Consider the following 20,168-nt stretch of genomic DNA (forward strand, 5'->3'; position numbering starts at 1 on the left):
ATTTGTCTCATTTTAGGCCCAGACTCTGTTAATGTAAAAACAAGTTGCAAATATAAAAATGATAATGATAACATAATCAACGTAGTCTGTACACATCGTGCTGAATATGCAGGCTCCAGACAGTGCTGAATTTGTATCTCACACGCCAAACAAATCATGGGCTGTCTGCTGTCTGTCATTCACAGCTTTGCTCTCAAAAATATCGCTAAACTGTCATACACCACCGTTATCACAAAAATATTATCCCTGAATTATCATCATTTAACATGTACTGTATATCCAGTTGATGTTTTGGTATGGGGAACCCATTTTTCAGACTAATACAGACACATTGATTTATTTTTGATTTATAAAATATTTATCCAGTTATCTAACTTTATCAACACAGTTCTGCACAATTTTTATGCATTTATTCAAAACATTTTATACAAACTTTATATGAACTGTAAGCTCACCAGCTTTGCAGTTACTGTATAAATGCTAAATACTGCACATTTATTTGAGTGTGCGTTCATTAAACAGTATCAGTACCCTGCAACACATTTATGTTCAACAACCTGCATTAAAATATTTAAAATATTTTCTCAGTCAAAACAACACAGAACAATACATATAACAACCACTTCATATAATTCAGCGGTTCTTACAGAAGAAGCTTCTTAGCCTGAATATAGGCTGCATTTCAGAATTTATCTGGTCCAGAGCTACTCGTGCAGAAGGAGTACACTGGCGCCCCCTGCCTGTCCAAAGACGTGCCTGAACTGTACAGGGGGGTCTCTCACAAGTTCTGGAAACACACCAAGAACTGGGAGAGTGCCGAGCTGGCAGTGAAAACGGACCAGGTTTTTTTTTTCTTTTTTTTTTTAATGACGAAGACACTTTTATCGACAGATAAAACGAAGCGCGTATTACCACGAGAGCCGCAGATACAAACGCGGGATTTTACTGCCCCTCCTTCGATCGGTCCGCGGAGGTCGGCCGGCTGAGCTTGCCGAGCTCGCCGAATGTGACGCTCCCTGAGCCCCTCCTCGCCGGTTTCGCCTGAAAAAAAAAAAAAAAAGAGCGATTTTCCCCAGGAAATACAGCGAACGAAAACGCAATTCACACAGACGCAAAAGCACCGCCTCGAATACCAGATATTCTTATATGACTTCTTTCATTATTTTAACCTGGGAGAAAATAAAGCATACCCCCGGCACCAGCTACAGTAATGCTGCCTCGTGGTTTATTCAAAGTTTCGACCCGAGAGGTCTTCGTCTGGCATGCGGTATGATGAGGAAGACCTCTTGGGTCGAGACGTTGCGCGTGAACAAACCACAAGGGAGCATTTGCTGGTGTGCGGGCAGACCTGGGTCAAATACGTATTTGTTTTGGATTCAAATACTTTTCTGTGCTCTATTGATCTTGCCTGGTGTAACTGAGCCTGCCAATATGACCAGAAGGTGGGGTCTGCACTTTTTGAGAGTATTTCATTGGTTCCAATACACCAGGCAAGATAAGTAAAGCGTAGAAAAGTATTTGAATGCAAAGCAAATACGTATTTGACCCAGGTCTGTGAGCAGGTATCCTTGATTTCTTCATTGTCTCATTCTACTGTCCTGAATTTGGCCACGCCAGTTGGATGTGCCTGCGCCACCTTCTTTTCACCGTTTTAATCTGCGTGCTATTCATTAGCCCACCTCTGCACGCCAGGCCTTCTAAACGCCACTCCATCACTGTAATTAACTGAGCGGTGCATTATTAAAGAGCGCCTTATTCTGAAGGAAGAGCCGCGTGAGTAAGAGAGAGAGCCGAAGAAGCCTTCCGGGCGATCTCGACAGACCTGCGACTCGTGGGGCTTCCAGCCAATCATGTACAAGATCTCAAACGTAGCAGGAACCGAGCCATCTTCATGCCCGTACATTTCTGAGGGAGATAAAAAAAGCCAGTGACTGTTAGATTTTTTTTTTACAGTCTCTCTCTCGTCTCTCACTTGCAGCAGCGTTTGCGTACAGTATTTTGTATCTTTCAAACTCTCCCTGACATTAGGCCTCAGTCTCACCTTGGTAAATGGCGGCAGCAGCCAATATGGTGTCTCTGTGCAGCATGGACTTCCGGTTCCAGGCACAGTTGCTTTCTCCCATTCCTGATGGGCAGAAATATCACACGCATACATGCAGAATCCATGACAATTACATAAATCAGCAGCCTTTTATCGTCAAACCAAATGTGTGTTATGCAAACAAGTAGCTTCTCTTTTATTCGTATAGTGAACATGGCTTGGAAATACCTTGCAAGTCTTTCATCACTTCAAGCATTCCTGGGTAATGTACCTGGATTTCATCAACATCCTATATTTAAAAAGAAATAAAACGGTAAATACACACACTTTATTATATACATGACATACTGCACATACTCACATGCAATGTAAAAATGTATGCAGTTAAAATGTCAAATTTATCCTTTTATGTTTGAAATGTCAAAGATAAATGCTTGATTTATTATCTAACCAAGTACAGTAATGCAGCACAAAGATTCTCTAGACGTAAAGGTGAGCCTATGGCTTTTTAAAATTTATTTTCACATTAAAGTTAGTTCTGTTATCGCCCTTAAAGTTCCCCTGAGATGAAGGGTGGGACTTTACCACGGTGAGCATGGTGAACCCCGCCCGCCCCATCAGGTTCCCCAGGTCGGTGACTGCGGTGTAGGGGGAAACGTGGGGGGCGAAGCCCCCCTCCCGCTCCAGTTCGGCCAGCTGCAGGGAGCAGCGTAGCTCGTACAGCGTCTCCCCCCCCACCATGGCCCCGATGAACACCCCGTCCGGCTTCAGGACATGCTGGATCTGCACGGAGAAATGCCTTAAAATTCCTCACGCTGCCACCCTCCCCAAACACACAGGGAGGTGTATTTTATACACCTAACATACACACCACCACCCACCCCTGCACCCCCTCCCCAACAAAACCTTAATATCAATCTTATCCTGGCCCTTCTCCCTCCCAGAAATATCAAACTCAATTTGGATTTTTTTTCTCTCTCTTTCCAGTCACATTTAACTGCCCTTGCTCTGATGCCAAAAAAGTGAAAGTGAGTCTCGGTAAAGATGGAATGGATGGGTACGCATTCCATACACCAATTCCCCGCTGAAATATCATCCGCCTGACATTTACTGAAAAAATCTTTACAAAAAGGGCCACTGGTGGTCCATGCCGTTACATAACATTCCTGATAATTCTCGCGCTTGTGAGAGAAAACATTAATCTACCTGTCGGAAAGCTCCGGGAAGATCGTTAATCCAGTGCAAACTGCAGGGACCAGAGAGAGGGAGAGAGGGAGGGAGGGGGGGAGAAGAGAGAGAGAGAGAGAGAGAGACACCGTTGTTTACTTCTTCTGTCGTCTGTGTGAACCTCTGTCATCATGCATGAGTTTCTTTTGTGTGCTCTCCGATCATACAGATGAATATTATGATGCCTGTTCTAGAGGAATTGATCACAGAGAAGAAGGGATAATGCAAGAGTCTACAGGAGACTAGGCAATTGAGAGCTAATCAGTATCCAAAGGGAAACAGCTTTCCTTTTAATTATATTGAGATTTTGTATGACACTACATCCCAAATGTGCTTAGACATAACTGATAAAAGCTAGTAGTGAGTGGAAGCAATTGGGAGAACCTGGAATAGACTATGGAATGTACTTTTGACCCCGAAATGGAAACCGAGGGTTATTTAAGATTTTTTTTTTTTTTCAAATTGTAAATCAGTGTTCTAGAACTCCATTGCTTTCAATTACCAGTGGTCATTAATACATGAGCATTATAATGATCAGTTAAAACACTATAATCAACTATTTATGATCTTACACCTTAAAGGGTTACAAGTGGTCAACTAAAAATAAATAAATAGATAAAAATAATTTAAAATAACAGAAATAATGCTCTGTGCAGCACAGGGGAAGTGACACGCTGCACGGTGTCTTTCTTTATTGCCGCTGTGGTGTTGAGAATTGGGGAAAGCCGCCAACCTCATGCTGCTGACCACCAGGTCGAACGTGTTTTCTTTGAAAGGAAGGAACTCCTCGTCCGCCATTACACAGTGGGTGGGCATTTCCACCTCCTTCTTCCGTTTCTGAAAATACACGGCACGGTGTTGGACCATATGTCAACATAACTCTTGTTCGCTTCCCTCCAATTCAAAATCCACAGATTTTTTAAAAAAGGTTTATGTTGTTTAACTGCCTTATTTGTGAGGAAACACACAATGCTAATTTCACAAACAGAAAATTGAAGGTGTCAGGTAAGTGAAAAACAGATACAATTACACATTCTCCTCTTTAATGAATTCGTCCAGAGTGAGAACAGGAGAGTGCAAATGAGTCTGCTGCATTAAACAGAGTGTGGAATTGGGTCAGTCGATAACAGCACTCTGCATGAGCCCCATAGCCCGACATTACTATAAATCTGGGCGATGTCATTGGCCAGCTATGATCACAGTGGAGTCCCACCCATGGATAAGCATTGGTCACCTGGGACTCTCGAGATCATCACTGCAGCAATATGACATGGCTACCTGGTTGGCTCCTACAGGCTGTCGGTTGTTGTCAATCAAAGATATGCCCCTCCTTCAAATGAGAACAAACCCTCCTATAGTATGCTGTGGGGTTTGTTGTGTGTAAAATAGTCAGCGGTGAGCCAGTATACTGAAAGAGTGCACAGCAGAACTGTCGATTCCAAAAATGTGTTAGTAATATGTGTGAAAACACTGCAGAGGGAAACAGCAGGAATGCTTGTGTTTAGGCCTAATTTGAAAAAGCTCAGAGGACATCAGTCACAGCTTTTTTCCCCCAAGCTAATTTCAGACAGACACAACATTAAATTACAGAAAATAGACTATGTCTCCACCAACTGGTAAAATATTAGATTGCACACTTACCAAAACATTTTCTGAGATGTCTGTTACGAAAAGTCTCTCAACAATATCCTAAAATAAACAAAAAATAAATCAATATTATGAACATCGTCAAGAGAAAGAAAATAGTTAAAGAGTTTGTAAGTCAAACACACGAATACCTTGCTCAAGTGCGCTGCAATGTGATTTCTTCCACAACCAACATCCAAGGCTAAAGGAAACGTCCTGTGAAATGTTTGCAAATATTGACATATTCATGCATATGCTGTCCTTCTTCACATTTCACTGGATGCTATTTCTAGGCAGAATTAAACGGGGAAATCATAAGTTAATACTTACAGGTACAGCGTCAATACACAGAGATCTACAAATGTAACTCCTGACAGTAGTGTTCATGCCGACAGTATAGTGATGACTTGTCAGAACAGTGTTTGCTATCATTAGTAATCATATAAACTTCATTGTGTTTACAATAAACCTTGAGCTACAGCAGTATCGTCGTTTAATACCTCGCAATGTCATAGACTCTGTCTGCAACTCTGCTGCCAACCTATAGAAAAGATACAGGGATGTCACTGTGAACCACATCATATCCTACATTTCAAACGGGGCAGGCTGTACATCCAGGCGACAGCTACACACCTCATCTCTTAGATAATCGTACTTCACTGTGTCCTGTAACATTGAAGCCCAATTCTTCTGTTTTCGTTTCATGTTCCTGTCAAAAACATTCATAGCTCCGCCAAACCCGCTAGAAAACGGCTTCCGATGGGGCATTCTTGCTGAACACAAATGTTGCGATAAAGACAAGAATCCATTATTCTTATTGTGAAAACCTGATCTGTCTGCCACTGTATCTTTCTGACTGAGAATCACGGGGGACGCCTGAGGTGCCGCAGGATGCCTAATCGACCGAGTACTGTACAGTCTCTGACACACACAACTTCCACCGATTAATCTATTACTTATCACGTTATTCATATTTCTGAGTCTGACGACTTCTATTAGCAAGTAGCCTGAACAGACAAAACCGCTGGACTACATAACAAGCTAGGTGGACAACACAACAGCAATACTGATGGAATGTAGTTAAATGGTTAGCCGACTAGCTCAACTCAGCAACAGCGGTCGGCTCTGTTGACCTCTGGAAGGAAACCAAAACGCCGCGCGATCCAGCTTGTGCTAAAATGTGGATCTGGATTTTTCGAGCGAAACAATTACCAAGCGTTTTATATATTCATATTTAAACACGGCTTGGTACACGTAATGTCCAAACAGGTGCAATAGATGCGAATACATACTCTAGGTTAAACCTAGTTGGATGGATTCTCAGTATTTTTTGTATCCTTCAGTGTTATGTGAAACGCTCCTTATGGCCCACCTGCCTTGCCGTAGGAAAGAAAGGGGTGGGGATAGAAGAGGTCAGGGAAGTAGTGCATGGTGGGAGAACACGTGGTTAAAGTGAAGTGTCTAGTGGCAAATAGTGGATCTGTGTTTTACAGTAAGGCTATGTTTTGTTTTCTTTTATACGATTCTAATTGTATAATTAGGTTAGCTCATAAGAGTAATACTAATAAATTTGATATTGTTGGTGTTGTCGCGTCTGATGAGAGTGTATTTGCCACTGGCTTCCTGGGGTATACCAGAGAAATTAGCAATCTGGCTATTCATTTTGAGTTAATGTGGGAATGGATTCTTCTTGGTTGATCGCAAGCAGGATTTTAGCCGTTATGGAACGGTATATAGTTTTAGGGGTGCTAGCTACAAAGATTAATTTGCTGACAATTTACTACATGCATGGCTAACTACTCGTTAGCGCACTCGTTCGATCATACGTTTGGAAATAGAGCTGCTAACCGCCACTGAGATCTCCTAAAACAAATCTGAAATGATCGTCCATTCTGAGAATTGGAATTTATATGCGGGGCTAGCTAGATAGGTAGCTATCTGACTAATCAGCGTAGATTGTGTAGCATAACATGCAAGTCTGAAGGTACCGCAGTGTCACTCCACTAGTTACCTGTTAGACATAATTTCCAGGAATTGTTTTAATCTCGAGACCTCTTAAAACACTGCAATGTGCTAACCTGGAGTTTAGACCTCAGGGTGAAATCGCTGGACCCCAGAACTGCATTACAACCGGAACAACGCATTCTTATTTAATAGATTTTGATGGCTAGCTGTTCCCGTTACAATGCAGTTTTGTGGTCTAGGGGGTTTAAACCTGAGGTCTAAACCACAGCTAAGCACAGTGCAATAGAACTGCTGTATCTACCGCCCTCACTAACTTGAAATGTTTGACTGTTTCGTCCAGCGTCCGCAACGGCCTGCTTTGAATGTCCAGCTTGATGCATTAGTGCCGCGTTACTCAGATAACAGTCCCTTAGAGCCGAGAACTGCGGATCTCTCTCCATTTATATGGACGCCAGGTGTGAAGGCAGCGTGGCCAATCGGTAGCACTAATTGTGCAGTTAATAACCTGGCAGATAATAAAATCAGGGCGGAATTTGGATTTAAGGGGCCAGATTTGAGTATCCATGCATCAGTGCGTGGAATGTCTTAACGTCCACATCTAATCTCGTGCATCTAGCTTTTTTGTTACAAGTTATATGATAAAAAATATTACCATTGATATGCAAATGAAGACAGACAGTCTGAACCATGAAACTCAGTAATAGGCAAGACACAATGGGTGGACAAATACTTTGCATTTAAAGCACCAACCATGTCATAAAGAGCATTGTGTGGATGTAGAAGACAGGTTCCTGTTTTGCTTTAAAAGTCCCAGTGATATTTAAAATAAAATTTTCTTTGTATGTTATTTCTTCCAGGTCTGGGACATGGCTGACAAAAAGAATCTGGGCGGTGATGACCGCTTCCTTCGGGTGACGAAGGACCCGCGTTTCTGGGAGATGCCGGAGAAGGAGCGCAAGATCAAGATCGACAAGCGCTTCCAGTCCATGTTCCACGACAAGCGCTTCAAGCTCAAGTACACGGTGGACAAACGGGGGCGGCCCGTCAGCCACTCCTCCACCGAAGACCTGAAGCGCTTCTACAACCTGTCCGACTCCGACCAGTCCGACGAGGAGGCGCCGGCAAAGGAGAAAGAGAAAAAGAAGAAGAAGAAGAAAGAGAAGTCGGAAACGAAGGTGGACTCTGCATCCCAACGGGGGGTTGAGGAGGATAAAGGAGGAGAAGAGGAGGAGGATAAAGGAGGAGAAGCGGTGGACGACTTGCCGGAAAAAGCCGTGAAGAAAGACAAGAAGACTTTGAAATCCAAAGACGTCCAACGCAAGCGCAGTGAGCTCCTGGATGCTCCAAAGGGCCCCGTCAGAGGAGTGAAAGTGTATGAGGAAGGTGAGTACCACAGATGCCTGAGCATGAGCAGCTTCACTTTCATTTTCAGTAAAGAAGAGGAGTAATCTGACTTTTTAAAATGGAGAAACTGCAGAGTAAAAAGCTGCCAGTAATCTGTTTGAATTTCTGCAAAAAACGCTTTAATACGGTATTTTTGTATTTTTGTATTTTTTGTTTTCTGTTCTGCCATTGGTTTAATTCTTCAGTGGAAATGTGTTTGAGGATTTTTGTTTGGTCGTATTCACATTTAATTTTTTTACAGATGGAGAAGAGGAGGAAGCCAGCATTGAGAGTGACAAAGATGTCGTAGAGGCCAGCGATGATGGTGACAGCGAAGGTGGCAGTGAGGAAGACGATGAAGACGAGGAGGAGGACAATGATGATGATGATGATGAAGATGAAGAAGGGAGTGGCTCAGAGGTGGAGTCCGAAGAGGACAGCGACAGTGGCCCTGACTTGGCTCGCGGGAAGGGCAACGTGGAGACCAGCTCAGATGAAGACGAGGATGATGATGATGTGGAAGACCAGCTGAGGCGTGAGCGAGAGGAGATAGAGCATAACTGGGGCGAGATGTGGAAGGACGCTCCCCGAAACGACAACGTGAGTTTAACCCCCTTTACCTTTCACCATCCCGCACCATCAAAGTTTGGGTTGCCGTATTTACCTGCAAAAATATTTCTGCATAGTGCAGACTTTCTTTTGGAATTTGTTCCTTTAAAATGAAACAGTGTGCCTCTTGTGTACACTGTTAATCCTTTGAAGAGTAGGTGTTTTGGGATGTTTTTTGTTTTTATTAATTCTATATCTCGTTCAATTGCTTTCAATTACCAGCAGTTAAATTACCATTAGAATGTTCAGCTAAGAACATACAGTAGGGCTGCCCAATCCTGTTCCTGGGGATCTACCATCCTTTACGTTTTCGTTCAAACCCTAATTTGCTAGTTAGGGTTGGAGTGAAAACCTGTTGGACAGTAGACCTCCAGGAACAGGGTTGGTGTTCCAAGGTGGTGATGACTGTTGTGAATCCTCTACTGTAGGTTACTCGGAGACTGGCGGCTTGTAACATGGACTGGGACAGACTGAAAGCGAAGGACTTGCTGGCATTGTTCAGCTCCTTCAAACCCAAAGGAGGGGTTGTGCTCTCTGTGAAGGTAAGACACAGGTGCTTTGGGTTTGAGGTCAGTTCTGTTTGGTTAGCGATGAGGTGATGGCACCGGCAGAAGTGTGACTCACGCGTGTGTTCCGACGGGCCGTCTTTCAGATCTTCCCCTCCGAGTTTGGGAAGGAGCGGTTGGAGGCGGAGCGAACACAGGGACCCCTGGAACTGGTCACGCTGCCGGAGAACCCCGAAAAGGACACAGAGGAAGAGAGGTGCGCCCTGAAATTTCGGGTCCAGACCTGGCCCTGTTTTTTTTTAAATGCCTTTCCTCCCTGTGGAATTCCCCAGTCACGTTCACCATGCAGCTACACTCATCGCTGCAGTCTCCATGATCGTTGTAACAAGGAGGCCATCTTATCCTGCTGAGCTGTTTACTTCCACATCTTCTTGAGTTTTGCTTGAGTGTTCTTGAGGTAGTGTTTGCTGGAGAGTGTAATTATGGACCTGCTCACTCTGGGTGAGAGCAGGGACACACTCAGTCCATCTCCCACAGAGGGTAGCGTGAGAGGAAATTAGCTGTAGGTTAACTTGATTGCCTACTTCTGGCAGCATTATTTAATTGAATCTGATGCTGTTGTTCTTTGCATTTGTGGTCTATTAGCATTTCTTTTTCTCCAGTCTATCTAAATACTGTGTAGGTTATTTATGTATTTATTTAGCATTGGGGATCAAGGGGATATTTTCTACCTTTTCCCAATATTTTCTTGAGCAGCAATTAGAGCATGTCTAATGGTCTGATGCTGTTTGCAACATTAACATAGCCACCATCGTAGCAGAAAGACCAGGCAGGCCAACAGAAACACCATGGTCACATGTGTGCGTCTGTCTGTGTGTGTGTGTGTGTGTGCGTCTCTCTGTGTGTGTGTGTGTGTGCGTGTGTGTGTGGTGTTGTGTGTGTGGATGCGTGTGTGCCTGTGCCCGTTGTGTGTGTGCATGTGTGTGCGTGTCTGTGTGTGTGGATGCGTGTGTGCGTGTGCCCGTTGTGTGTGTGCATGTGTGTGCGTGTGCCTTGTTGCCTTGTTGCAGGGTCCACCGTGAGAAGATGAGGGAGTACCAGTTCAAGCGCATGCGCTACTTCTACGCCGTGGTGGAGTGCGACTCCCCGGAGACGGCGGCCAAGATCTACGAGGAGTGCGATGGGCACGAGTACGAGAGCAGCAGCTCCACGATCGACCTCCGGTAAGGATCAGCGGCTTTAGAATCAGTGTCAGGTGAGAAAAGGTGTCTTTAGGATCAGTATCAGGTATGGAAAGGAACCCTTAGAATGAGTCTGAAGTCAGAAAAGGTGTCTTTGCCGTTGAACTCGGGTAATGGAAGGTCCTGAGGTGAGTGAAGGTGCGTTAATTAACATGAATATCAATATATGTTCGCGTTTTTAGAATTTCGTTTTGTACGAACATCAATCGATGCTACATGCATTTTACAAAAATTCACAAAATGTTTTATGATCAAAGAAAGATGACAAAGAACCGATGAAGAGCATCTGACATTTTAAAAAAAATCAATAAGACCTGTGTTCATTTTTATTAGTTGCTGAGTAACTTCTGTTCATCTTGAATAGATTTGCACAAAATTAGTTACCTCTCAAGTTTACCTGTTCATCAGAGATGGAGTTAGAATGAAGATCAAACTGGAATTGATACTGCTGTTTGCTTTGTATCCGGGACAAAGTGAAGGAGTTGATCTGAGGGCAGAATTATTTGGTGTTGATTTTGCTGACATACCTGAACTCTGACCGGCTAAGCGTTTATTTCAGTTAAAAAAGCACTCCAGGGCAAAACTCAAAAGGGTGGCCATTTTCAGCTATGTCTGTGCATTTCAGATTTACATGGCTAGCCAAGGGAACGCAGCTATTGATTGGATTAACCTCAGGGCTCAAATCAAGTTGATTTCCATTTGCATTACAGGCAGGTCGTTTGACCGCAGAGCACGGGTACAGCCTTATTTTGAGTCACCTTCGCCTTCAGAATATGCTGGAAAATTCAGAAAGGATTTACAATTTAATACAGTGTACTTCCTTCGAACTCATATGGGAAAAATTAAACACAAGTGCACGACTTGATGTTTAATTTGTACCAAATGCTCATATTTAGTGGTTCCAAACATCTGATGAAACTTCGTGACCCTGGTTTATGCAACTTGCAGGAACCATTTGTTTTCCAGTGGAGAATTATTCATCTTTTAGACAGAAACTAGGTTGTAAACACACACTGGCTTGTGCCTTGGCCGTTTATAGGTGAATAAAATCCATTGTTGCAGGACCACAAGCTCCTACTGACTTGACAGAATTGTTTAAAACCTTTTCCCTTTGGTTTACATTCGCTGTACAGTTAATCAATATAAATACTGATATGGCTGAAGTTGTGTACCTATTGGGGAAAAAATGCAATTAGGCACAAGATGGATTCATTATTGCTTTGAGGATACTAAGCTGTTATTTGTCTTAATTTATCAACTTAAAGATTAAATACACATTATCTTACGAAAAAGATAAAACTTGTTTTTCCTCTGTGTTTAATTAGACTTGTAGTAGAAAACAAACTTTTATTTGTAACCACAGCCAGAGTGTTAGCCTTTTTTTTTTTTTCTTTTCCAGCTGCTCAATAGCTTTCCCATTCACCGCCAACGAAAGGAAATTTGTCAATCTGGGCCTAGGAGCTTAGTCTGAGCAAACAAATCCCCTCTCTGTTTAGACACAAATATTATGGTTCCTGTCTTTCTCCAACAGGTTCATTCCGGACGATGTTTCCTTTGATGAGGAGCCAAAGGATGTCGCGGCAGATGTGGACTTGGCTTCCTACACCCCCAAATACTTCACCTCGGCGGCCATGGCCACTTCAAAAGTAGGGGGGGGCAAATTTTCAAAGTATTCTTTTAGATATTTCCCGAAAGTATGAATGGAAATGGTAATAATTTGAGGAAGCCATGTCGTACCGGCCTCCTGAATGCTCTGAATTGTTAGGGAAACTTCTGTTTAGGAGCTAGCTGAAAAAATTAGCTAACTGTATTGGGCGTATTTGGTTGAAGCAAAACCAGGTTCAACACTGGCTCACGGTGTAGTATCATGACTTGACTGGAGATGGCGCTGTTGTGTCCCCTAAGGTGGAGCTCACCTGGGACGAGACGGACCACGATCGCGTCACCATGCTCAGCAGAAAGTTCAAGAAGGATGAGATCCTAGACATGGACTTCCAGGCATATCTGGCCTCTTCCAGTGAAGAAGAAGAAGAAGAGGAGGAGGAGGAGAAGAAGAGGGAGGAAGAGGAGAGACAAAAGGAAGAAGAGCTGAAATGTAAGTGCATTTTTCTTGAATGTAACTGCATTCACATTTATTTTTTCTTTGCTGTATTCTTTTTTTTTTGGTTGTACTCATGCCTCTTGGAATATGTTTAATGTGAATTTAAACAATTTGTTTTACAACGAAATTCGTATTGTGTGTAATTTGTTGCTAGCCAAAAAGGCAGAAGACTCAAAGACCAAGGTGAAGAAGACCAAGAAGAGCGACTCGGACCAGATCGCCAAGTACCGGGAACTCCTGAAGGGCATTACGGACCAGGACACGAAGCAGCAGGACAAAGCCATGGAAATGGAGATCACCTGGGTGCCAGGTAGGCCACATTTCCTGAGAATCCCATCTGTGGGGGTGTGTACGTGGATTCCCGGCCTGTCCTGTGACTGCAGGTGTTCCCAGTCTGTGTCCAACCTTCAGCATTGCCTTTAAGCAACCACCAGAGGGCAGCACTGTATAAAAACGGTGGCTCTGGCGCACGTGTGGTACTGTACCTGCAAGCTGTACTTCTTCAGCAAATCCTTTGATAGAGAACCTCCAGCAATAGACTGCTGAACAAACAAAGAAGTAAACGGCTCTAGTCACATCCTGAGCAGTTGTGATCTGTAAAGGGCAGTTTTCATTTCATGTTTAATACAGAACCGCATTTGACCTTGGTGGGATAACATTTGATGCAAATGCATTAGAATTATTAAATAATGCACATCATTCATTCTCATATTCTAAACCTTTTGCAGAATGAGTATAACCTCAGGAAGCAGGTGACAGGAGATCGGAAATGCTGCTGTTAAATAAAGGACCTAACTGAACGTTTATTCTGCAGGTTGCTAGGTTGTATGGCGTTCGTTTGTATTTGACTATGAATGTGGGGTTTGAAATGGAAGGCGTTAATACAGGCTCGATTGTGTACTTTGGAACACAATGACAGTGCCTTGTCTTGCTTGCAAGTTTTAACAGGACACCCGGGCATCATTGACGGTTTCGGTGTGATGGGGAACTGTGGTCCTTTGTATGTTAATCTTGGCCGCCGAGTTCTGAACATGATGAAGCCTGTCCACAACTCTGTGAGCAGCGTGAGCGCACGATGTCACAGTAGTCTAATTAGGAAGAAACTAAGGCTTAAGTACACAAGTTCCAGAATTCTTAGATAGCCTGGCACCGTATGGTATGTGTGGTTTCAGAATTGTGAGAAGGACAAGAAGCCAATTCAAGAAGGAATGAGCGTGGCGTGTAAGGTGATACCATCGCCTTGACCTCAGGTGAGGCCAGGACTGATAACTCGCTGATAATCATGTTAAATTGAGCCATTTTGGTTGCTGTGCGGATGACTGTTTTCTCGCAGTTCAACTTGAAAAGCTTTAAGCTCAGCTGTTGACCTAGCCTTCATCCTGGTGTTGACAACAGATCCTTGTATCACAACAATAGCAGAAAAAACACAAAACAGGGTGCCACGAAATAGGGAAATGTGTATGCTTCCTCCAAGCCTTTTTGTCGAAGGTTTAGTGACTTAGCGTGTATTTTGTGGTGGCATTAGACTGCTATTGTGTTGTATAACGTGTTGAACCTGAAAACCGAAACGACTGAACTAGACAACTGAGCGTTTTGGGATGCAAGAGATTAACGGGACAATTGACGGAGATACCTTTCCATTCATCATCCTGTTGCAGAAACACAACACATGGTGGCTTCATGCAGCAATACAAAACGGGGTGTGATGTGGCCTCAGTGAAACTTTGAATTAAACACACTGAGCATGTACTTTAGCCGTTGGAAACACAAACAAATATGGGTTGATAAGATGAAAAAAATAGTTGGAAGAAAAAGTTGAAAACATTTTTTTTTTTTTCATTGAACTTTCATTTGACAAATAGAATTGTGGCCTTTAAATAGCCGTTTTATTACTCTTATTTCGTTTGAACTTTGCGGTGAAATCGAATTGTGACCTGTGTGTTGTTTTGTCTCGCTTGTGAGCAGTTGGCGGGGTTGAAGTGGAAGACTAAGCCGTATTTTTCAGTTATCCAGCCCTGGGTTTCTGTGGTCGCTAACTCGCGGAGCATCAGAACGCTGGCCCTCAAACTCGGTAATGCGAACCATACACACGCACCGGGCCCCGTAACAGCTGCTGCTGGAGCGCGTTGGACTGGCGAACGTTCCCGCCAATATGGCCGCCTTCGACAGGTTTCAGATTGAGACGGATGACCCGTCAGCCCCTGAATTAAACAGGCGTTCTGGAGCAGGGCGGGTGAAGCCGGGTTTATGGCAGTGTGTGTTTTTGGCGGGAGGTGCAAGCCAGCTTGTCTGCCCCGTTTGCTGAATGAAAAATAAAGAGCGCCAGAGGGCTGAAATGGCCGCTCGCCTTTGGAGAGGCACTTGCTCTCATGCAAACGCAGTGGGGAAGAACCTGTAGGGCCCGCACTGAGGCAGTCTACCTCTGTACGTCCTGTCACGTCCTGCTGGGACATACACGAAAATCTGACTGCCGCCACGGCGCATTCTAGCCAGGGGGGGTGGGTTTTTGGCATGTGGGGGGGGTGGGGGGTGGTTAGCGAATATCTCACGCTAACACTTAATTGACCCTGATCCTCATCAGCTGGTCTCTGTCACATCCACGGAGAGAGAGGAAAAATATGTGCAGCATATTCCCGGTTTTTTTTTTTTTTCCTTTTCTTCTTTTGACTTTTTTTTTCCCCTCCCCATCTGTGTGCAGATGGACAGTCTGAAAGCAGTTAGGACGGGGACACTCTCTTCTGCGTAAACACCGTTTGAAGTTATGGCGCCGTTATGGAATGACCCACTTCTTTTCTTCTTCTTCTTCTTCTTCTTCTTCTTTCCCCCCCTTTCCGTGCGATGTGCGATCTGTCTCTTCACGTCTTGTTTTCGTCTTCTCTCCTCAGGCCTGAAGGAGACGACCGAGCAGCTGGTGAAGAAGAAGCTGGAGGGGAAGAACGCGCTGACTCCTTGGGAAGAGTTTCTCCAGAAGAAGAAGGAGAAGAGGAAGGTGAAGAAGAAGGCCAAAGCGAAGCAGGTCAGCCCCTTGTGTGTCGTGTGAGAAGATCACTTCATACCTACAGTCCAGGGGTGTCCGGTCTTACCCAAAAAAGGGCCGGTGTGGGTGCAGGTTTTTGTTTTAGCACAGCACAAGGACACCTGGTTCTACTGATCTTGATTGAAGACCGTGATTAGGCCATTTAGCTGAATGAGGTGTCACAGTGGTGCGCAAGGGAAAAAATCAAGACTGAAACAGATCAAGCCAAATTCAATTAACCATGTCGCAAGTGGCCAGTGGGCATTCTGGTCGGCTCGTTTGTCCTGTTCCTCCACTACATGACGTCTGGCTGCTGGACCCATATCCAACACAGCTCGGCTCAGTCAGTGTGACTCGACATGTATCTGCTCCCAGATCTTCTCCGCTGTTCACCTCAAGCAAAAAAAAGTAAAAAATGTGTGTTGTGTGCCGACGTCAGGTTCCTTTGAGCTTCAGAGGTGTGTGTTTGTGGCCCTTCTTTTTGCAGGGGGCCGAGGGTTCCGACCTCAGCGACGACGAGCTGCCCCCAGACGTCGACCTCAACGACCCCTTCTTCGCTGAGGAGCTGGGAGGTGAGCGACGTTCATCTTCCGTTCTTAGAAAGACAGCCCTGCTGCCCCCTGCTGGGAGAATGGAGACGCTGTCACGTGACTGTATTTATGTGCTTCGTGTCTGCGTGTGTGTGTGTGTGTGTGAGTGTGGAAGGGAAAAAAATAAGCACTTTATTTATGTATTTATTCATTAATATTAAACACATTTTTTCTTTTTAGCACCACCAGGGCTTCTGTTCCTGTCCTTGCATAGATTTAATAAAAAATCTTATTCTTGGCCTTGGGGGTGGGGGCGGCGGGGGGGATGGTGGAATAAATCTTTCTCAGTCAGAACAGTCCCTTGGGCTCATCAGTTGAATCATTTATAATTTAGCCTTTTGTCTAGTATTTCTTTTTGGTCTGAAATGGAATCGGTCGTAAAAACTAAATGGTACAAAACCAAACAAAACAAAGACTTCAAACGGCCTTCGTGTTCGCGGCTTTGATGTGCGGACTCGAGCACGATGAAAAATTACTCAATCATAATCATTTTCGGAAAAAAAAAACGTCCGTTGTTTTTGTGTCCAAAGTTAACAAACTCATTTTTTAAATCAGTTCTAACGGAAAAAAAGTACATGCTGTGCAGAACATGTGGTTACGTCAGCTTTTCTGAGATACCCGGTTATTTAATGGGGACGTGTTCACTGGGGCATTTTTTTTTTTTAAACGTTCGTGCGCCTCTCTCACGCACAGGAACGGCAGCGCTGAAAAGCAAGTCAAAATCGAAGAACAAAAAATCGAAGGAAGCGGAGAGGACTCCAGAGGAGGAAGAGGAACTTGAAAAACGGAAGGTGAGCTTGTGCAGAAGTTTGAGGTGGAACCACTTTCAGTTTAATGACGGAAGATAGGCTTGTACAGAAGTTGGAGGTGGAACCACCTTCCAATTTAATGTGCACAGCAGATTGCTCTGCTTACTTCCTTGTTGTACGCATAACCTTCACTTGATTCAGGTATCATTGGTTTCCCTGAAAGGAAACTGCCGGTGCGTGCTTCCGAGTACCAACCACGCTACTTCAGCTGCTTTGCTTTATCTCCTTGGAAACAGGTCATAGTAACTCACTATTATGTCTGGCTAGAGAGGAATCGCAAGTGATGAAGCCTTTTTGTCTATTCCCTCTGCAACGAGGTGTTCTGGAAAAGAGCTTCCGTACTACCTGTGTCATTTCTGTGTGAACATTCCAAACATCGTGAGGTTTTTCCGTAATAAAACGAGCGTTCTGTGTCGTCGGCGTTCCCAGGCGGAGATGGCACTGTTGATGGACGATGGCGAAGACGATGACAAGCACAAGCATTTCAACTATGACAAGATCGTGGAGCATCAGAACCTGACCAAGAGGAAGATGAAGAAACTGCAGAAGAAGAACGAACTGCTGGAGGACGATGACTTCCAGGTCAGTACTCAACACAGACCGACTATGGTCACAGCTCACATTCATCACGGTCACTATTCTCAGACAAACTCACATGATCTATTGAGCCTTATTGAGCATTATTAAAAAGGCTAAATATAGGCTATTTATTGATTGTCACTGATTTAAAAAAAAAAAAAAAATCCTTCTTTCTGATTGGACGACAGGTGGACGTGAAAGACGCCCGCTTCCAGGCCATGTTCACTTCCCACCTGTACAACCTGGACCCCTCGGACCCCAGCTACAGGAAGACGAAGGCCACGCAGAGCATCGTGAAGGAGAAGCAGAGGCGCAGGGAGGAGACGCAGAGCAGGCAAGAGGCGGCGGCCGCCACCAAGAGGAAGCAGCCCGAGCCGGAACAGGAAGTGGCCGCACCCGCGGAGACCAAGAAGGCCATGGACCCGGGACTGTCCATGCTTATCAAGTCCATCAAGAACAAAACGGAGCAGTTTCAGGCCAGGAAGAAGCATAAGACAAAATAGACGGGCAACATGGTGTGTGTGTGTGTGTGTGTGTGTGTGTGTGTGTGTGTGTGTGTGTGTGTGTGTATATGTGTGTGTGTGTGTGTGTGTGATTAGCGGGTGACAAGCAGGCAGTATTCATTGTATCGGTGGATTTCTAGTGTTTTATTTGTTTTTCTTCCTGTTTTTTTCTTCCATTATTTTGGTTCTGAAAGGCTTGACACTGAATCCGTGTGTGAGCAAAGCATGGAGTTATTTTCTACCAGATTCTCAATGAAACTGTCTTATTGACATGTAAGCTCTCACTATGTACTGTGGTTGTCCAGGAAGTTGGAACTTCTTTTTTCTTTTTTTTTTTTTGAAGAAAATGTCCCTGTGGAATGTGCTGGTATATAAACGTCTTTGAAGTACCCAGCACGAAATAGCTGCCGGGCAAGGAGTTTCTTTTTTCTTTTTTTTTCTACTTTTTTATGCTGCATAAAGGATTCTCTTGTGCGTTCATTTTGGCTCCGGAACAATACAGGACATAACTGCAGTTTCCGCTCGTTAAGAACCGGACGACCGCAGTTGCAGCCCTCGTTCCCTGTGATCCTGGGTAGAGGCGGACGGCTCGAAAGCTGGCCTACCAACGCCGCCGCCACCGTCGTAAATAAAGGACAGCGCTCTGTGGCTCGCTTGAAGACCCCGGGACACTCAGACTGATGATGGTAATCTGGACGAAACATTCTCCAGGTCAAGTTGATCTTGACCTTTGACCTCTGTCTGACCCAGGGAGCTCCGGTCACTCAAGGACTCGCAGGATGCTCCTGGGGGGGTTGAGTGGTTGAAAAAGCTACTTGAGATGTGCTGGCAGGCTTTGCTTATGACCCCCCCACCCCCCAACGACTCCCTATAGCAACTAATTTCCAAGATCTCCTGAAAGCCTTTCAGAAAATGAACTCTGAGGACGTTTCAATACCTTTGAAACTCTGTTGTTCTCCAGAAATTGTGTGTGAGTGTGAGACCTGCAAGTCTAGTTTAAGTAAAACTATTTAATAAGATAGGTTTAATCTTATTAATAAGTTTTATTTCATAAAACAGTGTTCTTGTGAATTAGGCTTGACATGGGGGCATTCTGGTGGGGGTTTCTGGGTTGGCCTGCTGGGGTCTTGCCCTGGTGGGGTTGAAATTTCTGAGAGATCTCACTGATCTGAGAGATTGTACAGAGGGGAGGGTACAAAAACGTACAAAAAATGTTAAGCTCCACTAAAAACAAAGGTATGCAGCCCCAGGATTCAAGGGGTTAAAAGACCCAGCCTTCTCTGGCCTGTGGGATTTTGTAAGTGGCCTCATAAAATAAACAAAATTGATGGCTGTATAAATTTGAATGTGATTATCCAATGGTGGAGACATACGTCTCTGAATCTTGTAGCCGGTACATTTAAGAATTAGATTCATTATAGGAATTTACATAATGGCTTTTGGGCCGGCCTAGATCATTGATGTGCTCAAGACGCCGAAAATGAATTATGAATCATATCTGTCATAATAAAGGATCCACACCCTTAGAGATAATACAATCAGGAGCAGCGTATCCTTTTTATGAAGGCACAAAGTTTCATTTTGAGTTATGCTTCAGAAATGTTATGAGGGACACTTGCTGCCACAGATTTCAAGGATAACTACGTGTCTTTTTTTAAAATGATTTTTTTATTGTGAGTCGTTCAAACGCATAATTGACCCCCTTAGGGCTTGGATAATGGTACGGCCCATCAACCCCACCACTTTCTGCTGTGGATCCAACCCAAGGCCATTCAAAACTCATGGAAAATGACAGCTTTGGTTAGCACTCTATGGTACTTTACTTTGTGATACTTTAAGGAGGCAAATGGCCATGATTCACTCAAGAGTAATGCATGCAATTTCAAAGATTACTGACACTAAGCGGTTTTTCTTGCAGGAGCTCATCCGCCTTAAATAGTTTGTGCTTGATTTATTTCAATTATATGTCTTT

At 44.1% G+C, this 20,168-nt stretch overlaps 2 protein-coding genes across 2 annotated transcripts; one reads left to right on the top strand and one right to left on the bottom strand.

Annotated features, from left to right (window-relative positions):
* Positions 1-339: 339 nt before the first annotated feature.
* Positions 340-6,449, bottom strand: ndufaf5 (NADH:ubiquinone oxidoreductase complex assembly factor 5). The gene is made up of 11 exons (XM_064316828.1): positions 5,528-6,449; positions 5,395-5,435; positions 5,047-5,110; positions 4,910-4,957; positions 4,002-4,105; positions 3,248-3,287; positions 2,627-2,824; positions 2,270-2,330; positions 2,042-2,125; positions 1,823-1,905; positions 340-1,041 (listed from the first exon to the last, which is right to left on the bottom strand). The coding sequence occupies exons 1-11, from the start codon at positions 5,864-5,866 to the stop codon at positions 943-945; spliced, it is 1,161 nt and encodes a 386-aa protein (XP_064172898.1). The 5' UTR covers positions 5,867-6,449; the 3' UTR covers positions 340-942.
* On the top strand, positions 6,283-19,077 carry esf1 (ESF1, nucleolar pre-rRNA processing protein, homolog (S. cerevisiae)). Its single transcript, XM_064316816.1, has 14 exons — positions 6,283-6,386; positions 7,717-8,242; positions 8,505-8,842; positions 9,280-9,393; positions 9,504-9,613; positions 10,428-10,580; positions 12,130-12,244; positions 12,504-12,693; positions 12,854-13,009; positions 15,585-15,715; positions 16,203-16,287; positions 16,999-17,096; positions 17,544-17,696; positions 17,882-19,077. The coding sequence occupies exons 2-14, from the start codon at positions 7,726-7,728 to the stop codon at positions 18,194-18,196; spliced, it is 2,475 nt and encodes an 824-aa protein (XP_064172886.1). The 5' UTR covers positions 6,283-6,386; positions 7,717-7,725; the 3' UTR covers positions 18,197-19,077.
* Positions 19,078-20,168: the final 1,091 nt, after the last annotated feature.

This window comes from Anguilla rostrata, chromosome 2, assembly GCF_018555375.3.
Source record: "Anguilla rostrata isolate EN2019 chromosome 2, ASM1855537v3, whole genome shotgun sequence".
Taxonomy (NCBI): domain Eukaryota; kingdom Metazoa; phylum Chordata; class Actinopteri; order Anguilliformes; family Anguillidae; genus Anguilla; species Anguilla rostrata.